Consider the following 23,502-nt stretch of genomic DNA (forward strand, 5'->3'; position numbering starts at 1 on the left):
ACTACTACTCCTCTTTTGGCTCATTTCACTCTACAGCTGATGGTACAATTCGTTTGATGGGACGAACCTGCGGTCTCCGATGACTATGGGACGCCTGGATTTTCGGCCCAGCGATGAGCGTTCCGACACCGATATCTCTCGGTCGTCGTGGTGGAATCTCTCACTCCTATATGCATATAGTATATCCGTCGGTCTCTCTCTTCTCTCTCCGTTTTTGCTTTCTTTTCCCTGGTTTCGTGTGTGTGTAGATACATCCGTCCCCCATGTGTAGAGTCTAGCGGTCGTGAACCGCAATCTCATCTCATTAGGGTCTCCTTTCTCTCTCTCGCCGAATTTCGAATAAGGTGGAGACTTCTTTTTGACTAGATTTTACGATGTATTTTTCACTCTTTTGTGATTCGGCAGTCGACTGTATGTTTATAGTGCGCAAGAGTCGAGACCAGAGATCCAGCCCATTGATTCACGGGATCTTCTTCTTCTTCTTTTTTTATTTTTAAGATGTCCATTAAAAGAGATGGCGAAATTTCCGCTTGCCATCTCTGCAGATGGAAATGTCTAACACACAGAATCTGGAACAGCCTGGAATAAAAATAGAAATAAGGAGGGAGAAGAAGAAGTGTTGACGCCACCCGACGCCATATAAAAAACATGTATGCACACAACAACAACAACCGACAACAACCAACAACGTGCACGGAGATCAAGGCTGTCGAGGAAAAGTTGTCTTAACCCTTTTTCTTTTTTGGCTTAAAGGAAAAAAAAAACGCAGTGCAGTTGAAAGAGAAACAACAAAAAACTATCGCCGGCTCTTCGGCAGATGCACTCACGCACGCCAGCACATTATAATATATCCTTCATGTGTGTCGGTTTCTCTCTCTCTCTCTCTCTTTTTTCTTTTTCGTTCTCTCTCTCTCTGTGTTGTCTTGTTTTTATTTCTAATTCATGACACACACACGCCGGCCGACGATGAATAGATTCGACATTGTGTGTGAATTCACGGCTGAATCCGTCCAAATGTGTTTTTAAAAAAGCGTTCAATTAAGATTTCTCTCAACTAGTCTGAAATTGTGGTTGTATCCGCATCGATTGCCGATTAAATTATTGAGTCGACGTGTGTGTTTTCCCGGTCGTCAGAATGAAAGCCAAACAATCATTTCGGGTAGAGTTGAAATCGATCGATGTTGTTGTAGTTGAGTCTTTTTTAAATATTATACGGGTATTATAAGTTATATAATATAATATCAAGTGAGAGAGTGGGGGTCCGATTCTTTCTTTTTCTTGACGCATTGCCTTTGCAGTTGAGAATGTTCGTCCCGCCTCTTTGGCCTCTCTCTTTCTCTTTTCTCTCGTCTCCTTTCTCTGTTGTTTCGTGCGCGCATGCAACTCCCTCAAGTTGCTCCACTGCGCCACACACGACACCATCGCAACAACCACCACCACCTTCTCTCCTCCTCCTCCTCCTCCTGATGCCTCTGGCGATCCACCTGTTTTTCCAGCGGTAACTTTTTTCTTTTTCTCTCTCTTTCTCTCTCTCCTTTATTCCCTTCTTCTTCTTCATCTTCTGACTTGGATTCAGACTATAGCGAAGCAACCGACTGGCACCCCGCCTCAGTTCCAGGTGAACAGTCCATCACGACAGACCGGCTGGGCTACGGCCGCACAACACCCCCAACAACTACTCACACAAGTTGCCTCTCTCTCTCTCTCGCTCTCTCACCTCAGCTGAATCTCTTCTTTCTTTTCGCTAGGAAAAGAAACGACACGAAATCGAAGAAATTTAGTTGAAATCCCCCAAGAAAAAGGTGTTGCGAACTCTCCGTCATTTTTGTGTGGATGGTCGGTCACTTAGTTCTTTGTCGACCGTCAGTTTTACAATTATTTGGTGCGTCATCGGTGGTAGCGGCTCTTGTATAATTGGTGAACTCATTTGAAAAATCATCGCCCAGTCTCCTCTCCTTCTCCTCCCACAGCACTTGCGATATTGACCAGGATTACACAATTTTTCACATCACCGGAAGGGACCGGTTGGGAAAAGAATTTATTGTTTTTTTTTTTCGGAAGCGCTTTTAACGGGCGCCAACGAATCAAGTTTTTCAATTCAACTTTCCACGTCCGGCCCGTGAGTCCCAAGATGCAGCAGCAGCCATCCATCGGTGGATGGAGCGTTGCTCTTGCGGCTCTCCTCTTACTCAACGTCGCATTCATCAATGCCAACCAAGGTAGGATTGTTATTCTCATTTAAAAAAAAAAAAAGAAAACTCACACGTCCGTGTGCCTGTTTATCTCTCTCCACTGTTTTTTTCCCCTTTTTCATTTTTGGGGGAATTTTTTGAAAAATAATAAGCCGGTCACTCCGCTCTGCCCACACTCTACCCACAATTGTGTCAGTTGCGACGTTTAATTCGTTTGAATGAAACCGTGAAAAGTCAATTTTATCATTCCCAGAAAAATTCTGACGGACCCATCCGTACTTTATCCCATAGCTAGAAGCCAAATTGTATTATAACGACCACCGGCATTTAGAACGGGACGACCGCAAGAGTTCCGAATGCAGAATTAAATTTAAAATGATTGCTTTAAAGATGATTAGCGTCTAGAGACGGAAACGCGCCTTCAAATTGCTTTTCGTCCATTTTGAATTTGAAAAAAAGAAGAAATACGGTCGTCGGGCCAATTTGGTTTCGTTTGTTTGTTATGGTTATACTTTGAGTGGTCCTGTCGCATTCCCCCCCGAAGAAATGAAAAGATAATCAAAAATCAAACATTTCTCCGCCACAAATAAAAAAAAGAAAAAAAAAAACACAAAATTAATGCTCCAGGGGCCAGCAGTGGCTATAGAACCGTTTTGAATGCCCATTCTCGGCTGCCGCAAAAAGCCAATCGGAATAAAAATTCAAAAATCTTTTTTTTCCAAAATTTGGCCATTGCGATCCTCTTGTGTCCAGTACCGTAAGACCTCGTTCATCTTTCTTTGGCCTTGCGCGCTTATTTAGTATGCATTTCGATCGAAACAGAAGAAAAAACCGCTTCTTGTTTCTTTCTGTGTGTGTATTGGTCTGATGGCCCGGAGCAGAGCGACGTCCGTCTTTGGCGCATATCTTTTCTGCGCACGCGAGAGGAGGGACCCACGGCGCGTTCACTACCATAAATAGACTTGGAGGAACCGGGAGGCAGATGATGATGGCCACGCAGGGATGGCCGGCCGTTTGCTGCATCGCTAGGTCGTTGTGATGCCTGGTGCTTGTTTGGTCTGCACGCCACACAACCCGACCGTCGTCCGTCCCGAGATGGGCAGAGATTTCAATCCCCAATTTTTTTAAGAAACAAAAAACAGAAAAAAAACCGACATCTGTTTGTGGAATTTCTGCCATCACTCTCAGGTCTCAAGCATCTGGCGAAATGTTTTCGTCGGTGGTGGTGGTTGTTGTTGGATACAGTTAGATGTATATCTGCCAAAAAAGGGGCCCGGCGTTGAGCTGTTAAGAACTTTGGTCATGGGAATTGAAAATCGACGGGAAAATGGAGGGCGGTGACGAAATGACAGACAAACATATTTGTTTGTTTTTCGTTTAGGAAAATTAGGTCTAGAAAAATAATGTATTAGACAAATAACAATCATCTCATGACCGTGACATTATTTTTATGCATTTGCAGAAAGAGCAGCCGCTCGGTGGAAAGTATTGATAGCAAAAAGAAAAATACAAAAATTCTCCGTAAAAGAATGATGACAAATGGCCGAGTTTCTTTCTCTGGGTGTATTGGTCAATCAAGTAACGGCTCCTGCGCAGCGTGGAATATTACACAATGTTAGGCGGACGGCGGCGGCCGTACCGGTCGCCTGGCTATTTCATGCCTGCTTTACCCATTTCTTATTTTCACACAGTTGGCCAAGAAAAAGAAGAAGAAGATGAAGGTGCGCCATCGGGAGAAAAAAAAAAGAGAGAGCCCCTCTCTAGTTCCCGGCAAGGCTAAAAAGGCTGGGCTTTACACGCAATCTAATTGGAGGGTGTTGACGAAAGGAAGGGGGGAAAAAATAAATAAAACGGAAAAAGAAATACAAGAAGAAGAAGAAGAAGTGAAGTAACGGGCTACTATAAGCTAGGAGTCCCGGACTCCTTGTCGAAACGGGATTAGCTTTTGGACATTGGGGCGCGCTCACGAAGGTGGAAAAGAAGTACATAAGTAGCGTCGTCGTCGTCGTCGGTGCCGTACCGTTATAGTAGTAGAGCACATCAAGTTATATTAAGTATACACTACGGTGCACGAGCCTTCCCTTTTATTTTCTTTACATTATTCAAGAAGTAAAAGAAGAAGAGGAATCAAATTTAAAAAAGGCGGACATGCTAACTGGTAGTGGGAGGAGATTAAAGGAAACGAATAAAACAACAACCCCGAAAAAAAAGCGGAGCCAAACTTTATTTTTGTGTTTTTCTTTGAGGTTTTTGAATTTCTCCATTCTGTGTGAGCTGCGCTTTTTGCTGGTGGTTTTTTTTATTTTTTCTCGGGTGGAAATAGATAGCGGAATGTATTTTTCAAAAGGAAATGGAGAAGAGAGGAAGGAAGCAACCATTTTCTTTGATGAGAAGTAGAATAGAGAGATTTGCGCCACGGTCCCGCAGCACGATATTAAAGACTTTTTTTTTGATGATTTGATGGGGATCTTGCGGGTCGCTAAATGTCGACGACATTTTTTTTTTTTTTTTTTTTTTATATTTCGGCTGCCACCTACCCAAGTGAACTATAACGTCACACGAAAAGACAAAAAATAAAATGAGAATAAGCCGAATAAAAAGAGATTCGTTACTTCCTTCGAGACAGACACACGACGACGACGTGAATCTGTTTCATAAGGGGAGGCGAAGGGTCACGGATGAACGCAATCAAAATGAAAACACAGGTGTTCTGTTCACTTTTCTCTCTTGCGTTCAAAATAACCTTCCTAGTCGGCCATCGAAATTGTTACCGTTACACTCACGTGCCGGGCAATGAGAGAACGCGTCTTCCGTACGGCCATCACAGTTGATGATATTTTACGGCTAATATTAATAATCAGGGACCAAAAATGTAGCGTTGCAAATCTGGTTTTGCCAATATCTAGTTTTGTCGTATTACTCGGTTTTATTCCATTTATTCAGTTTTATTTCATTTAGGTTTTTTTTTTATTTTTAGTTTTTTATTCAATCATTTTATTGAATGTTTGGTTTTCTAAAATAAAATTTTATAAAAAAATTGATAATAAAAAAATTTGTCAATTTTCGAATCATTTTTGCAATCTGGCAAGTGCAAAAAAAAAAGCCCGGGCCAATTCCAGATTGCAGACTACAATTTAGCAAAGGACACAATGAAACGTCTTTCTTTTTAAATAATTTAAGATTGTGATAAACGTGATAAAATACTAGAAATTATCATCACATACACATCAAATCAGATGTGCACTTAAAATGGAGTATTTTGGCAGGTATGTTTGTCTTAATTTGTAAAACTTGAGTGTGAATTATTTTGCAGTGTAAGGCAGAGCTAAACATAGACACTTGTAGATTTCTTTCTTGTCAGAAGCCAGGTTGAGACCACCATGGTAGAATTAGGAGAAACACTTGGAAGAACATGATGAAGGCATCATTTCAGGCATTTTCTTGTCCAACAACGTCCATGTGAACAAGTCACTGGGTGGTTTTCGTTGGTGAAGCAACTCAAACACTCATGGGTTTTTTCAATACGTTGAGGACAAGGAATTTATTTATTTAGCTTTTTATTGAGTTAAAAATCTAGATAAAACTGACTGATGAATCCAATATTATTTAAAACTAAAATTGCAGCACTACAAACACGTGGACATTTGGAGTTTACAATCTTCTCTTTGAATTCAAAGAAGAAGAAAAAGAGAAATTCAATTTTGTTGGTTACTCAGTGTGGGGGAAACAAAAGGAGAATCGCAATGTGAGTGATCGTGTAGCCGATTCTTTTTTTCTTGGCGAACAAGTCGGAACACCCAAAGAAAAAGATGATTGACCGGGAATCTTTTTCTTATGTACAGTAGAAAGTTTTGCAGTCACGGACGGATGAGGGAAGAGAGTTATTATTCTTCTTTCGCCGGACTTCTTCTTCTTCTTCTCCATGTCCGCCTTGAATCTAGACCACATTTTTTTGATTTCTTGATTTCGGTTGAAAACATGCGAGAACCTTTGTATATCGGACTTGTGTATTCACACGGCATCAGAATGAGAAAAAAGGAAAAGAAAAATTTAGCGCTACTTTTTTTTTGCTTCTTCTTCTTTGCTTTCCTGGAAAAAAATTTGAATGATGGCACCAGGAAGAGATTCCAACGCTCGATCAAATTCAATCGAGTTAATATGTATTCCGGTCGAGGAAATGGGATAACGAACACACATACGAGACAATCAAAAACTATACGGTAACAATTCTTTCAACCTATCGATGCCGTTAGACGTTTCCCACAATATATCACGCTCCGACTCTCGGAAAATTTGGTCAGCAACGCAAAGCAACATTTTATTAGACAACTGCTATACGTCTACCACTGAGGAAAAAAAGATAAGACTTTTTTTAAAAAAATTGTTTTGTTTCATCCTTGTAGCTTCGGACTGGTGTTGTTTTAATGTTTTTCTCTCTCGTAATGTTTCTCCGCGTTCTTTTTATCGTTTGGGATGGTCCAACGAACTCACGTCATTTGCGTTACAATGCGCAAATGTCGGGTTGTTCTTTACCGACGGTCCATAAACGGGTGGGAGACTGGAGGGCAGCTATTTGTTAGATGTTGACCCCACAAGCCGTGCCCAAACGAATTCCGACGACGCCGGCAGCACATTTGCACGCGGACATTGTGGAAACCCCTGGACTATGTCTGATTGTTGCTGTATAGAGAGGTGGTGTATAGCGGTGGTTGGGTGCCCTGCCTATTTTGCATTCGACCTTTTATGCATTGGGCTGCTGCTGCTGGCTGGCTGGCTGAAGCCAACAAAAGTGTCGCAGGTGAACGTCCCTAGCTGACCTCTCTGACTGTGCAGCTCTTCCCCCCTCGTCCGGGAGTAAACCAGCGTCACATTATTGCGTATCGCCATCTGCGTGAGCTCACAGAAAATTGTGTAACGAAAAAAAAAACAAAAAGAACCTACACGAACCGGACAGACCGGGTGTGGATATTTACAAAAGAAAAGGAAAAAAATATTCGTCCTCCATCAACACATTCTACGTAATTTTTATTTGTTTTTCTTCGTCTATCGAAATCCGGCTTGTAACGGTAACAACGTCAGTAACATAGTCCTTACCAATTCTTTTCTTTTTCCCCCTAGTTGAGTTTTTTGGAGGTTTTTTAACGTCTTATGCAAATCATCACTCCACGTTTTTTTTCTCGTTAATAAACTACTCGGCGATCGGTGTACTGGTTGCTGTCTATACATAATTCCGATTACCGCCGTAACACGTGAATAATTGATTAGTAACAAAAAAGAAAAGAAAGGAAAAACGATATAGTCGGCACGAGCTCGCCTTGATGAACTGCTCCGATCTTGATGGATGCTCAAGAGATCGAATCACCTCTCTCTCTCTCTCTGCGGAATGAGATCATCCTCTTGAGAAAGACCTTGCGTACATAATTACCGGGATTATTTCCATGGGCACCAGGAAATTATCTATTGAAAAATTCTACACGCCCTTTTCTTATATATCTTCCCCTTCACAATTGTGACTTCCTCGTTTCACTTGCGGTGCGCCGTAAACTTCTTCTTCTTCTTTTACAATAGTCAAGGTAAAAATAGAAGACCCCACATGAAAAAAAACAAATGCCATATAGGGACACATGGATCGGCAAAAGGGTGGAGTAGAGCCGGGGAAGTGAATCACTGGGGCCAATGGGATCCGCTTTGTGCATTATTGCCTGCGCACGCAGCAGTTGGCGTATTCCCGATGCACGACGACGCTAATCTCTAAACGACTTTGTGTTTCTTTCTCGTTTTTATGTCCTGGCCGACAATCATCAAATGTACGCGCACAACGCACAACAGGAGGAGAAGGATCAACGTCCGCCTGCGACCTGTCGACCCAAGTGGCATGCCGGAATCATCCCAGCATCTGCATCGAGCTAGAACGTGTGCAGGACGGCGTCGCCGATTGTCCCGACGCATCCGATGAAGGTGAGTCGAATCCAACCAAACTCGTTTCGATATCTCTCTGGATTTGGATGGATGGGTGGGTGGGTGGATGAGATTGTTATTATTTCAGTCTTACCGTTCCCTTATTCGGTCGCAGCAGCTGATCTCATCACTCGAGCATTTCTGAGTGAATACTCCCGTTCTCAAATCTGTTTTTGGAGCAGCAAACCAAAAAGAAAAATATAAGAAGCCCCCCACCAAAAAAGAGATGAGGGATAACAGGTATTTTTTTTTCCTAGCTGGTGGTTAGTACACACCCGATTACACCACGCTGTGTTACATTAACATAATCTTGCGCCAAGCTCGTAAAACAACCCTTCTGAAACAAACAAAAAGCGGGCGCGCACATAACAGATACACTCGTTGCCCAGTTTTATATGTATAATATACATTAGAAAATATGCCGGGCAACCAGTTTTGGGTAGGAGAGAACGGCCGTATCGAATCCTCGGAACTCATAAACCTCAACTCGTACGAGCCCACGAAAACCGTCGACGTGCATTCAATTCCCAGTCAAAGAGAAAAAAGGCAGCAGGAATTCGTGTGTAAAAAGAAATGATCAAAGGCCACGAAAAAAACCAGCCACAAGCCGGATCGTGAATGATGGTCTGGATCGACCGATGAAATGTATATCACCGTCCCTCCGGATTTTCTAGTCTATACCGTAAACCATTTTTCACATGTCAGTTTTTTCTTTATGAATGTGCCACATTTCACTCAATCCGACCAACGGATTCTATTTTTCCATCCATCGGGCGGGGGCGTGTTCGACTCGAAAAGAATCAGCTCCTTTATATATAAAGAAGGGGGAAAGGCAGCTTTTGAATAAGAAGAAGATTTTCGGTTCGTTTGACGCGCGATGAGAAAGTTGTGAACTCCCGACGTGTCGTTGCGGTGCTTTTCTTTCCTTTTTATTTTTATTTTTGCGCGACCGCGGAAATAAAATATCCCGCGTCGTCGATTCTGGTATTACTGGTGCGCGGTTATTATGTGGAACTGTTTTTGGGAAGACGAATCTTTCATTCACAAGAGCTCAGAGAAATGACGAAAAAGGAAATTTGTAGAAAAGAAAAAGATCTGAATTGAGCGCCTTTTATTTTTTGGTGGGCTAGCGAAAGAAAGATGGCGGGAGGCGCGCGCGCTCAGTTTCTTCTTCTTTTTTTACCTTCTGTAGCTGCTGCATTTCACGGTGCATCAGCATTCCTAGCGAGGTCACGCTCAGTCCCGTTACTCATTCTCTTCTGGCCTTTCAACTGCCTTGCAACCCCCGGAGGGGAGGAAGTCTCGATGGCACCGCGATAGAGCGCGCAGAGAAAAGAGATGGGATGGATGATGATGACCACATTCACTTTGGCCGTGCGGTCTCCGTGTGTCTGTGTGTGTGTGTTGTTTACGTGGGGCTCTTTGCGTGTTCTTCTGACGATTCTTCTTCTTCTCCCTTTTGTCGAGCTTTTCTTTTATCCGTATACGACCTGCGCGCTGTGTCAGGAGGGTCAGGCCGGTTCTCTTAACGGAGCCAACCACTTCCATCCTGCATGCGGAAAAAAGGAGGAAACAGCCGAGCAGCAAACATTTTTCTAGCCAATATTTTTACATCTAGTCTCCTTGACTTTTTCTTTCGACAAAAGTGGAAGCCTGTCACTTTTATTATTTCTCTGTCCAGCAGCCATCGAATGTGCCGGATCGTAAGCAAGGCAATCAAGTTTGTCGGCAACCTTAGAACAATATAACCAGCCATGCTAAATGGGAATGAGTCACTCAAATGTTGGCAAGGATACGAAACCTTTCACCGACCAGCTCATTCGTGAATGTTGGGCTCAGGAAATAGTTGCATAAGCAACTCTGCAATTATGGGCATTTTTCTATTTCTAGAAACCAGAACCAATTCTCAATAAAACACTGGCGGGAAAAGAAAAAAAATTCGAATGGAATTTCACCAGAAAGGAAGCCGAATTATGTGTAAAAGACCTTAGATGGATCGATATGTGTGTTTTATTTTTTTGTATCCGTCAATCTTTTTTCTCTAGCGTCTATAAAGTGTGGTACGTATACAAAGATGGCATACAAATATGCGGGCCAGATATGTATAAAAAGGGCAGTCGCAATGCGGAAATGAAATTAGAAAGGACAGTTTGCTTTTTTGGTCTTTTTCTGTTATATTTATTTAGACTTTTTTGGGGTTTCGCTCCAACAAATCCGTACGCAGCTTTTTACAAACGATGCGCATTTATTTTATTTTTTCGCCATTGAGGCAACAAACATCCCCCCTCCCATGGGAAATAGCACTTGTTTAAAAATAAGAAGAAGAAGAAGAGGAATCGGATGAATAGTTTGAAAATAGAAAAAAAAGGAAGGAATAGCTGTGAGAGAGAGAGAGAGACGGGTCAGGTGAGTGCAGCGCAACGGGGTATTACCACCGGTGCATGTCGAAATAATATCCCTAAGCACGCTAGTTGTGTATATGCGTTGTACACGGCCGTGTATAAGTTAAGAACTCGGCGCCCCGTCTGTTTTTGGTGCGCGCCAAGTATCTTCCAACATGTCCCGTTAGACATACCCACCTTACCTACATCTACCTACCTGGACGCTACAGGTAATACAGCTAGGCTATTCTTAACAATTTCAGTAACATGACTTACGACATCCATTTTTTTTTTCCTCCTGATACGACAAGAAGAAAAAAGAAGCCTCGCGGGAAATCACGTTCGTCGTTTATAGCTGTTGAGTTATAATTTATTTGCTTTTTGTTTGTTGGCGACTCTCTCGCATTGTGTCACAGATGAGGGGTTACGAAAATGAAGTACTTTGTCTAGACTGTTTACAATGAAAGGAGGGTACGACCTTCGTTAAACATAATAGGATCATTTTTTTTAAACGTTCCCGCCATCTCGGTCAAGCCTTTCTTTTAAAAAACAACAGCCGAGTGACACCTTGCCAAATTGAGATTGTTTAGTAAGCCAAAGAGATGCTGAATAACCGTCAAGGGGAGAGAGAGAGAGAGAAGGACAGAGATATTTTTTGGTTGGACTAAATTAGAAGCGAACGAGAGTCTGGGTGTGGCACGCCAGGATCCTTGATTCAATTTTCCGTTGCGTCCAACCATGATTTGATATGGGCAACTCCAAGAAATCGAAATCAAACAGGGAAGGAGAAGCCTTGGCCCGTTGGTCAACCCAATAACGAGCTTCTAGTTTGGTTTGCGACTGTCTGGCCACCTTTCACGGTTCACAAGAATAATAAGGATATACCTGCGTTCGTTCGTCTAAAAGCTGCCAAGAGAAAACGTTTTTTTTTTTCTTTTCATTTCTTAGTTATTAAATTTGGGTTTCATCTACATAACTTGCGCCACCGCCCCTTTATGATTACATCAAATGCTTGACGAGAAAAGAAGTTGACGGACAAGTGGTTTTTTTGTTCTTTTCATTCAATTCCGGGACTGAATTCCATTGCAGCTCGTTGCTGTAACTCACTCTGAGCTTTAAGTTCACGTTCACCTGCAAGGTATATTGGCGATAGGCAGATTAGAAAAGTCCGATAACACCTTTTTTTTTTCTTTTAAAAAGGAAAGAAAGGTGTTTCATGAGTTTTTTTGGCTCTCTCAGCTCGTCGGAGAGAAATAACTCTTTTCATGGATGGAGCCATGAACAAACCGGTTTTCTCCTGCAGACCTCAAACAAACATTCAAGAGAGAGAGAGGGGAATATTTTCTGTTTTGGTCGTCTCCCTTCTTTCTTATGGCTAGATGCATTTACGGCGACCTCTTTGGCAAACAATCACTCACGAAGCCCCAGCCGCTAGAGAGAGAGAGAGCGGCGAAGAAGGAAAAAAAAGTGCCACTTTATATCAGAGCGAAACTGGGAAAATAAAATTTACAAAAACACGATTCACCCGGCAACACACACACAAGCGTGAGCCAACTTACCCAGTCACGAAAAAGCATGGTCCGCGATGAAACCGAATGCCAATGGAACCTCGAGATGACGACGAGGATCAAGTCAAGGAGGCAGAAAGAAAGAGAAAAAATCTCATCATCATTCATGGCTATCATGTGTCTACTACGCCTTCCACAAGAAAGGGAAGAGAGAGAAGAAAAAATTGCACCCAGGCAATGGGTCGTCCCAGTTTTGCACACAAAACTCAAAGAAAAAAAAAGCGTAATCGTGATGATGGTCGTGAGTTGATAGGAAAATAAAAACGGGAGTTCTCTCTCTCTCGCCATTGAGAGAGAAATTGTTGTATAGGCGTCGTTTATTTAGAGCGCTGTAACCGAATTTCAGCGAATAGAATTTACAAAAACTAGGTTTTCCACCTTCTAATGGTCCGATCGAAATGACGCGTTGGTTCGTGTCCAGTGATTCGCACTGATTATTTTCAGCCAATCATTTCTGATAATCCAAAGTAGTTCATGACGTTTTCATTTTTTAAATATTAACTCTTGTTTTTTTGTTTTGTTACCCAATAGATTGTCAGCCTTGGGAGTTCACCTGCTTGTGCGGGCAGCCACGTTGCATCAGCGGAGATCTGGTTGGCAACGGGAACCTGGACTGCGCTGATGGCTCCGACGAAGGTAAAATAATTTAAACACGGAATTTTATTTATGCGTCGACGATATAGTATGCGCAACTTGTCTTATCTTGTCTCTCTCTCCTCCTAATTCATTTCTCCTTCATTGTTTTTCCATATCACATTCTCTTTCGTTGTTGTCGAGCTTGGGAAATTCTCTTTTTCCTAATATGAGCGTGTTGAAACGGAATCGTAAATCAAGGCTATAAACACTCCTTTCTTGGATGATGGATTTCAGGGCTGATTGGTGGCAACTGCAAGTCGGACGAGGACTTGCAGAACATCGACGACCTCGTTAGATACCGACGCGCGTCCTCCGGTAAGTGCCGCGCCTAGACATTTTTCCGAATTCCTTTCTATTCTTTCTCTTTTTAGTTATATAATAATGTTTCCTATATTCTTTTTTTTCCTCAACTCCTCTTCTTCTTGGCATAGAAAACCAGCGAAACTTTCCTTTTATTTTTTCCGTTGTGTGTGGCCATCGGTCGTCTGATCATTCGTCGCTTGAGCATCCAGCGAAAAAACCGCATTATAAAAACCGATGGCCCCGCGCAAAATCCATCATAGTACCTACTTCTCTACGTCTGTCCGTGATACTTCCCTATATACCTAAGGATAATAATCGTCCCGTCATTTATGGTCGATGATTCGCGCTTTCTTTCCACCTGTTTGTCTTGTGTGTTCTATCCTCCAGTGGAAATAAACCAAACAAGCGCAACGAAACGATTGTCCCGTGGTCAATATAAGACACCCGAAGACACGCGGTTTCCAATTCTTCCATGGGGGGATGTCAATGAATTATCTAATAATAAGCGTATATACGGTCAATTTGGCGCAGAAAGAAACGGCTTTCGATGGCGGTTGTTTGGTTTGTTTGGTCGTTCGTTCGTTCGGTTTTTTTTTTCATAACCATCAGAAAGATTCTCTTCCGTTTCTCTTTCTCCGCGTATTGATTATACTATTGTTCTCGAGCCAAGTAGGAAACCAGTTAAGCCACAGAGAGAGTTACGCCAAGCAGGAACAACTTTCCAATAGAAATCGCCACTTGGACTTTCTGATGGTTGGGTGGGTTTGGCGGCCCCATCATTTGTATGGGAAAACATTCAGTAGTAATAACTCTTGTGCGCGCACACACACACACAATGTGTGTAGACATTTTCTTTTCGCCTTTCCGGGTTTCTCAAATTATTATATAAGACTTTTTTTTGGATGAAAATATCTTCATGCTACTGTGAAACGTTTTAATTCATTCAATCATTGTCATCATCGTCTTCTTTCTCCTGTCTTTTTTTGTTTTTTTGGATTTTTTCTCGATGATTCTCTTCGATGCCGCGATGCGTCTTCCTCCTCGTGTTTCGAATTTAAAACAAATAAAATTCGCTAAAATCTGAAGATGTGCGAGTGGAAGTCAACGCCGGTCAAACGACGACGTTCTTCCTGAAGACGGAATTGCCTTTGAACCGGCCCAGGCCGTTAGGAGTCATCACGTCGACCAAAGGAGCCTTCATCAACGAAGGGACGACAACCGAGTACACGACGCAGATTGTCGGCACTTTGGTGGACGGCACTTACGCCAAGATCCAGAGCACCAAATCGCGCGTTTTCTCGCCCGTCCCGACTGATTTGTTCGCCGTCGATCTGCCCGCCGATCTCCTACCTACTGGACTCGTTTCCAGCTCATTGGTCACGCGCATTCGAGGTGAAACGACCACAATCGAAACGACCGAATTCGTCAGGACTTTTATCGATGCCATTTACGTCCAAGAAATCCTGACCTCTTCGGAAATCTTTGCCCCACTTAAGCCGCTCGACGCCAATGTCCAGCCGTCGCCCGTCAGTCAGATTGTTATCCCCACTGTAGTCATCGACAGCAGTCTGGCCAACGAGGACGATTCCGGCAAGATCATTTTCAAAACGGCCCACCTGACTTCGCTGGTCGGCGAGCGGGTGATTGAATCTTCCATTGGCGGAATCAATCCGGCCTTCGATGAAGACAAACCCACCGATGACGAGAGCAAGAAGATCATCACCAGTTTCGAAGAAGTTCCCGACAACAACCTGCGCGGATCTCGAGCCAGGAGCGACTTGTCGCCAGAACTGGTCGTCCAGACCAAACCTGTCGTCGTTCTAGAGACTTTCGTTGCCAATTTGCCATCGGCTCGCATCGCCCATCCGTCTGCCATCGAACCGGAAATCTCCGAATCTGATGTGCCCGTCACGGAGGAAACAGAATCGACGACCATCAACCTTTTGTCGGATGAGCCGGAACCTGTTTTACCTGTCGAAATCGAAACCGCGGTAAAAGATCCTGCCATCAAAATCGAAACTGTGGAGTCCGAACCGATCGTCATCCCTGAAACTGTCCAATCGGAACCCACTCCAGCCGTCGTCGTACCTGAAGAGCCCGTCGTGCCCGTCAATATCGAATCTGTTGCAGAATCGGAGCCTGTCGTTCCCGTTAAAACTGAAGTTAAAGAGGTCCCGGCCGTTCAAATCATCGCTGTTGAATCAGGATCTGTTCCAGTCGTTAAAACCAACACTCCTGCGCCAGCTGTGATTGCTCCTTTCCACGTCGATGCTGTCGTCTCTGACGCCGCCCTTGTTGAAGGCATCGAATTCGAACCGGAAGCCTTTACGGATGTTCCGGAAAGCGAAACGGAAGCCAACACGGAAAGTGAAGTACCTAGTCAAGACGGCCAAAGGGAACCTCGCGTTGAAGCGAGACCGCCAGCAATCAGACCGGCTATTCCTGTCCTGGCGACACTCCAACTCCGACCTACTGAGCCATCCCGTCCAGTCGGACTCATCTCCTCTTTTGAAGGTTCTCTTGTCAATAACGGAGTTACGACCGTCTACACTTCGCTCATCTTTGGCACGGTCATTGATGGCGAATGGGCTAACGTGGTGAGCACAATCACCAGCGTCATAACTCCCTCGGCCGTCTTGCCCGTCCAAGTGACACCTGTGAGTGCTGCCCCAGCTCCGATCGTTCCCGTTAAAGCCCCCGTTGAAATTGTCGCCACTGCACCCGTCGCCGTAGCTGTCACAGAGTTACCGGTCGAATCTAAATCAGTGACGCCCGTCGAGCTGGAGAGCAGTTTAAGCCAGCCGGTTGAGGCCAGCACTCCCGTCGCCGAAACACCCCAAGGTTTATTGCCCGTCACTCGGGTGACCACATTCACCTTCTTCACGACGTTCACGGAAACCAAAGGAGAAGAAGTCATCACTTCCGTCAGTTCCCGTGAGGTGGTCAGTTCCGACGTCCAGTTCGTTGAAGAGACAATCAAACCGGACGATATCATCGAGATGATGCTGGGCGAATCTGGCAATGAGACCAGTCCGTCCATCACGACCGTCTTCAAGACCTACACCTATTTCTCGACCCTGTTCGATGAATCGACAACTAAAATGATTACACGCGAGGAAGTTGAGTCCAGCGTGATTACCCTCACTGGCGACAGCCCAGTGGCTGCTACACCGAAGTTCCAGGAGGCTACAACGATGATGGAACCAGAGATGATGAGCACTAAATTGGTGGACGAAATCCAGCCCAGTGTCATCGAATCTTCTTTGATGGAATCGGTTGGCGATGCGGAGGGCAAGAGGAAACAGCTGTTCAGCTCGCTGGCCGGCGGGATTGTCAAGACCTTCTTCACCACGTTTACCTTTTTCACGACCGCATTGATCAACGGAACTACCGTCGTTTCTAGCCGCATCGTCGTCAGCACCAACGCCGTGACGCCCACTGTCCAGCTGACCGATATCGACGAAGAACTTTGGGAGTCGCTCAAAGCCCAGGATGAACGCAGAAGCCAGGAATCTGCTTTGGCGTCTATTCCGGCTTCCGTTTCAGAGTCCGTTTCAGAGCCCACCCTTACGGCTGTAGCTGGGCCGACAATTGAAACCGTTGTTCCGGTCGTGTTCACTACAACCCCTGTCGTATCGACGCCTGAACCAACCATCCTCGCCGTGGAACCCGTTTCGGAAGAACCCGAAATTAGCCTGCCGGAAGTAACGGTCGAAACCTCAGAGGAGCCCATCATCTCTACCGACTTGCCAACTCCGCCATCCGTCGAAGAACCGGTCCCGGTTGTTCCTATTGAAATTCCAATGGAACCCACTCCGGTGATGGTTTCATCCGAATCGCCGATGGAAGTCATTTCCGAGGAACCGGCCGTCATCGTCTCTGAATCTCCAGACGTTGCAACCATCGAGCCTTCAACGGAAACCGATCCGTCGCTTCCGCAAACGCTCTACACGACTTTCACTTACTTGACGACCTTTTTCACGGAGGGAACGTCCAACGTCGTGAGCCGTGAGGAGACGGTGACCAACGTGATTACCGAAACGGACGTTGTAGTTGAGGCCACGGTCCCGGTCTTCCCCATCACTTACTACACGACGTTCACTTATAAAACAACATCGTTTTCCGAAGGGCAAACTTTGATTGACACGCGAGAAGAGACCGTGACCAACATCGTGACTCCCACAGCGGCCGAACCATCTCCGGCATCTGTCGAGCCGATCGTTGCAACGTCGGTGGTCGAGATCATACCCACGCCCGCCATCGATCCGGCCCTGACCACTTTCTACACCACCTTCACCTATTTCGCAACCAGTTTTGAAGCCGATTTGCCCGTTGTGACCAGCAGCGTTGAAACCATCACCAATTACGTTTCCGCGTCTGAAACGGTCTTGCCTCCGTTTGTCAAGTCGCCGGCCGGCCAGGATGAAGCTCTGGTTATCGACATCCAGCCGACACCACCGGCCACTGCCGGCGAGTCGGTGGCCAACAACACGGCCCGTAATATTGGCACTAATGGGGTCAGCCAGTTGATTATCGACTTGGCGGAATCGGAAAAGACAAGCCTTCCATCTCTGACTGGATTGCTGTCAACCATCCGCAGCACGCTGGTCAATAACGGCATTACGACCGTCTTCACAACTGACGTTCTTGGCACGTTCATTAATGGACAATACGCCCGCATCTTGGAGAGTTCGAGCGAAGTGCTCAATCCGGCTGTTCAAATTCCGGCAACTGTTATCGTGGCTGCCAGCGGAGTGGAAGGTTTGGAAGCAACGGATTTGTTCCCGACTTCTGTCTCGACACCGGCCGTCGAGTTGGAAGGGTCTATCGTCCTGCCCGTCAGTCCATCGCAGACGACGATTAGCCCAACACCTGCGGCTGAAAGTGGCGTCGAAGAACAGGACAATGAAGGCTCAAAAGTGGACGGTGGGCGGATCACGACGCGCCTCTCGGCCCCTCCCCGCAACCGCACTTTCGTTCCCTCCATCCGGCCGTTCACCCAGCGGCCGCGACCTCCTTTGCCCATCAGGCCAAGACGGCCGCCTTTCACCAGTGCCGCCGCCAGCGTGGCTGGTGACGAGACCAGCTCCACCCCTTCCATTGCACCTAGCCCGGCCTCAATCAGCGGTAGCAGCAGCAGCAGCAGCAGCAGCAGTTCTACTTCTGCTGGTAGCATTAGCCGCCCAGCTCCGTTTAGCAGCCGATTCCGGCCTTCCGGCGCTTCGTCAATTGTCGTCGCCAGCAGCACGTCAACGGAATCTTCATCCCGAAGCGGAAGCCAATTTTTCCGTTTGCGATCGTCGCTGTCCGGCTCGCCGTCCAGCTCTGGTGGCATCAGCCCAACTCCCGTCTTGACCCCCTCTTCCACTGGTCTTCCGGGCCGTCGATTCTCCAGCAGCAGTTTCGTTCCATCGATCGGTTCCGCTCGTAGTAGTATCGGCGGATTGCCTCCTCGACGGCCATCCATCTTGAGCAGTGGTGTCCGTCCTTCTGGACTATCTAGCAGCACGATCGCCAGCGCCAGTAGCCCAGCATCGACGACTACTCCGCGATTTGCACGACCGACTACTCCGCCGACCGTCGCCGCTATCGAGGAAGAAATCACAACCGACGATAATGTCGAGGCCGTCTCGCCAACTACGGCACGGACGGCTTCCTCCTCATTCCGACGACCTGCTCCAATCAGACCAGCAAGTCCAGCCATTGAACCTTCCTTGGTATCGCCGCTCATTCCATCCCGTCGCCAGTTTCCGTTTTCGAGGGCCAATTCCCGTAACGTGAATCCGGCCGTCACGGTGACGGAATCGACTCGCGCTCCCTCCGATTCCGGTAGTTCCAGCAACGCCGTTCCGTCTGAATCAGGCGCTACATCTCGCCCCAGATTCGTTCGCCCGCCGAAATTGACTTTTACCGAAAAACCAAGACCGGCCGTCACTAGACCCACTCGGCCAGCCAACAGAGGCGAAGCAGTGGCGGCGGCGGCATCCAACATCAATGTGGTCACGGTCGAAGCGCCCGAAACCGTCAACTCCCGGTCCAAGCGTCAAATTGATTTCGATCACTATTTCTACGATCCCGCTCACTACCGCCGGCCGTCCAGAAAGACCAACCGGACGCGCAGTCGCACCACCACCGCCACCGCCCTAAACCAGGACTATGACTACGAGCAACGCATCGCTCTACTCGACGCTGTCGATTACGATGGATTAGATTACGATGATCGTAAAGTGACCAAATCCCGCCAGACGTCCTCGGCCACCTCAGCCCTTAGAGATCGACTTATGGCCAACCGTCAAAACCGCAATCAAAACACTACGCCAGCCCCACGAACACGGACGAGGACCTCAGCGTCATCGACGGGGAGAACTCAGAGCAGAAGACCTGGAACTTCTACGGCGACTAGAAGCCGTCCGTCGACCAATGCGGCAGCCAGGCAAAGAGCCAGAACATCTACCACGACCGAAAGACCGTCAGGTGGTCGCCGTACCTTTGGCAATAACGCCAGAAGGCCCGGCACCAGGAATCGTGTACCCGCCAACGATTTTGAAGAGGAAGAATTCATTTCTCCTGAGCCCGTTCTACCCAGCTCTGCCCCTTCGCTCTCCTTGCCGATCAGTGTGACCCACAAGATCCCGACGGAAACAACCATTCCGGTGGTGAACAACGGCCGGACCGAATTCAGAACGGTTATTGCCGCCAAGCCGAGCATTGAAGTGCTGGACCAGTATTCGACCATGAGAGTTAGTGGTACATGGCGTTATCTGGCCAGTGAGGTGAGCGCTACCCCGACACCGGGCACGACCCTCATTACCCAATACGTTTTGAAACCGACGGAAACGACGACGGTCACCTTTACGCCGACTACTATCCGCGGACGGCCGACTTCCTTTTCCCACATTGTGCCCAGCACAGCTTTCGAAGTAGAGACGGTCGTCTCGACCATTTCCGATCCGTTGGCATCCACCAACAACCTCCTTCAACAACTTTTGCTCGGCGGACTTCAACAAAGTGGACCCGTCACCAGTTTCATCACCCACACCAACACGTTCGTGACGACATTGACGGAATTGAAAACGACCAAAATTCCAATCACGCTGCGTGGTCAAGAAATTTTCACGACCATTATTGGCTCGCTGAGTAGTGTCATAACCGCCACCGATTTCAGTACGGAGACCATCATCACTGGACCGACTGAAGGACCTGGAAATCCACTAGCTAATTTGCTTCCGGCTCTTTTGGGAAATCAACTCCTCCAAGCGCAACTGTTGGCTCCTCAACTCCAGCCGGCCCAAGTGATGCCCATCCAAGCCACTCAGGTTCCCCAAGCAGCTGTTGTGCCACAACAGCCGAAAAAGGAAGAAGTTTTCTCCAGTCAAGTGTTTGACGATCAGTTTGAAGAAGTTGTATTCGAGCCTCTCGAAGAAGTGAAAGCAGTTTTTGAACAGCCAAGAGAAGAAATCATTCCGGCTAAACCTATTCCGGTTACCAGTGTAATCACTCTCTTCTTGTCTGGTCGTCGCCCCGGAGAATTCAGTTCCATTTTGTCGACCATCACATTGGACGGAGCTGACGCTACGGTAGTCAAGCGCCAAATCGACCCCACGGATATCCTTCCGATGGAAGCATCCGAGCTCCCTTTTATGGTGGGAACAGACAAAGGAATCTACGAGCTGCCAGAAAAGTATTCACCACTCGATCTCGACTATTATGTCATGTCGGCCATTAACGAAATGGACACTGAAGCCATTGAAGACGCTAAAGAGACCCAGCGTCTGGCTGACATTGTCAAAAAGGCAAAAGGATCAAGCAAGCGTAAAGTTCGTCAAGTTTCATTCGACTGGACCGAAGAAGAGCCACTGGAAGCCATTGAATCTAATTTGGAGGAATTTAGAGTGGAGCCGTTGCCCAGCGGACGCGGAACACTCCGCCGCAGGACCGTCACTCGCAAAGTGTCTGATCTTTTGCCGGTTTCTGAACGTAAAATCGGCGAGGATTTCGTATCCAACAACCGAGCCCGTAAAGTTGTTGTCGTCACTCGACGCCGCCCGGTTTCACCCACCAACGCCGTCGATGAACAGACAATCGCTCGCCGGATCGATAAAGAAGAACCGGCCAACGCTAACGCTGATGGCAAACCTTTTGTCGTGATTCGCAAGAGACCAGTCAATCGAGAGGAACCTAAAAGCGAAGCACCGCCTCTTTCTTCCTCGTTGATCGAACCGGAAACGGAATCTCCGTTGCGGAACAACCTTTTCGGCGACGCCTATGCTCCGCGGACCTACTTCACCGTCTATTCTTATTTCTACACGCTGTTGAACGGCCCAAATTCCGGACAAGTGTCTACCCGTGAAGTCAGCATCTCGGAAGTGGTTCGCGGCTCAGACGGCCGCATTCCTGCCGGATTCCAGCGCACCGAAAATGGAAACGGATTGTATCCTTTGAGCAGCGGCCGATCGGTGGCCGATCTCAGCACTCGCATCAACAATGGCATCACGACTCAGGTCAATTTGGCGTCGATTACTTTGGTCAAGTACGGCCGCGGAGCCGTTCGAGCCTCGGCTATTGGCCTCAAACCCAAGGAGGAAACACCCGTCCGTCTGACCACTCAGCCACCTCGCCGATTGTCCATCGTGCCCACTCCTCGTGTCGAACCTTCATTCGACGATTTCGCTTCCGATTTGAACAATGACGTGACCGTTTTGCCGACCCAGAAACTTCCATCGGCAGTTACACGGACCAGAGGACGAGCGCTGGATGCGGCCAGAACCACAAATGTTGTCCGCCAACCAGTTGCCGTCGAAGAGGTTAAGACAATTAGCAGAGCTCCCGGTTCCAACCGCGGTCGAGGCACTATTCGATTCAATCCAGCTTCCGTCTTGGGAGAAAGTGTGGATGTGCTGCCGACATTGACCAGGCCACGTGTTAATGTTGAACAACGAGTTCCGCAACAACAACAACAGCCCCGAATCATTGCTCCGCCCACTCGTGGTCCGGTTCGAGTTCCTTCTCGAGTTCTTCCAGCCCGCGTTCCGGTCCGCAGTTCAATCGTCAGAGAGCCTATTCGAAGACCAGAACCAGTAGTCCGCAATTCAATTATCCGAGGCCGCCCACGACCGATTCAAGAACAAGACCTCTTTGTCGACGTTCCGGAAGAAGAGCCTCTTCCGCCATTTGAAGACGAAGTTTTCTACGACGATCTCGGTTTCACCGAAGACCCTCCAGCCGACGAAGATTACTTTTACGATAATCACGAAGGCGGATTAATTGACGGACAGGAACCTGAATACGATGACTTTGTGGACACTAATGAGCCGCCACTAGTTGAACTCAACACGGTCGAGACTGCGACTCCGGCTGTTAAAACCAGGACCACCGTGGCCAGCACACCAGTGGCCAGCACAACGGCAACTGAATCCAGCACTACCAGCATTAGCAAATTGATTGGCGTCACACCAGTCCGCCGGACGACAATTTCTCGTAAATTGTTGAATCCCCTTCAGAGCCATTTGAGCAGCATTTTGGCCAATTCACGATCCGGTTTGAGATCGAGTTCCAGCGTTCTAAAGACCAATGAACCCGGTTCATCCATTCCGTTCCGCCTTCGTTCACACTCGAAATCCAGCGTCGTGCCGACATTCACTACGTCGACGGTCGTTTGGGAACAATTCCAAACACTCTCGACTCTGGCCGTCGACGGAGGTCGAAGTGGAATTCCTTTGACGCTTATCACATCATCGCTGACTACCTTGTACGATTCGGAATTGTCACTCTTGACGGCGTCTCCGGATGTGTTCAAACCAGTCGTTCAACCGACCGTCTTGCCCATGTCCCGAAATAAACCGCATAATTTCAACCCAACGGCCCGTCTGACATTGCCGATCCGCGCATCGGTAGCTATCGGTCTCCTGCCATCGACGGGCATCGTCGAGTCGACCATCGAAGACACGTCCGAGCCAACTACCGAGTCCAATATCGACACGACAGACGTTCCCTTCTTGTCCGACTTGTTGAATCGCGGTGGCAACATCGTCACAGTCGTCGAGACGCACCTGAAAACTTTCACCGCCGTCATCACACGAAAGAGCGGCAACGAAGAGGAGGTCACCACCCGCCTGGAAGTCCTGCCCGAATTGGTAACCAAGACGGTTGTTCAAATCGAGCCGACATCAGGTAATGAGCCTCCCATTCATTTTTTCTCTTCTAACAATTTTAAAATTATAAGACGGATAATAAATTACGTTAATAACAGCGATGGTTGAAGCTGTCTAACAGTCTTTAAGCACCTGTGTGAATGTTTTGTTATGTTTCGAACGCATCGCCCTTCACTTTCCTTTCCAAACATAGCCTACTTCTTGATGCTCACTGTCTCTCGTCCGAAATTCTTTTTTTTTCTTCTTCACATGATTCAATTCTTCTTGCCAACTTTCTCTTTGAAGAGCGTAAACACGTCGACGACTTTCGTTC

The 23,502-nt window shown here is 46.9% G+C and overlaps 1 protein-coding gene across 14 annotated transcripts in view; it reads left to right on the forward strand.

Annotated features, from left to right (window-relative positions):
* The first annotated feature begins 1,594 nt into the window (after nt 1-1,594).
* Nucleotides 1,595-23,502, forward strand: part of LOC124198593 (mucin-17-like) — a 30,424-nt gene continuing 8,516 nt past the window's right edge. For all 14 annotated transcript variants that reach the window (XM_046594504.1, XM_046594512.1, XM_046594557.1 and 11 more), the window contains exons 1-5: nt 1,595-2,219; nt 8,022-8,150; nt 12,631-12,735; nt 12,970-13,050; nt 14,125-23,208. In XM_046594504.1, coding sequence (XP_046450460.1) covers nt 2,132-2,219; nt 8,022-8,150; nt 12,631-12,735; nt 12,970-13,050; nt 14,125-23,208 — 9,487 coding nt within the window. In that variant the 5' untranslated portion in view covers nt 1,595-2,131. The remainder of the gene's footprint in view (nt 2,220-8,021; nt 8,151-12,630; nt 12,736-12,969; nt 13,051-14,124; nt 23,209-23,502) is intronic.

This window comes from Daphnia pulex, chromosome 1, assembly GCF_021134715.1.
Source record: "Daphnia pulex isolate KAP4 chromosome 1, ASM2113471v1".
In the NCBI taxonomy this organism is placed as follows: Eukaryota; Metazoa; Arthropoda; class Branchiopoda; order Diplostraca; family Daphniidae; genus Daphnia; species Daphnia pulex.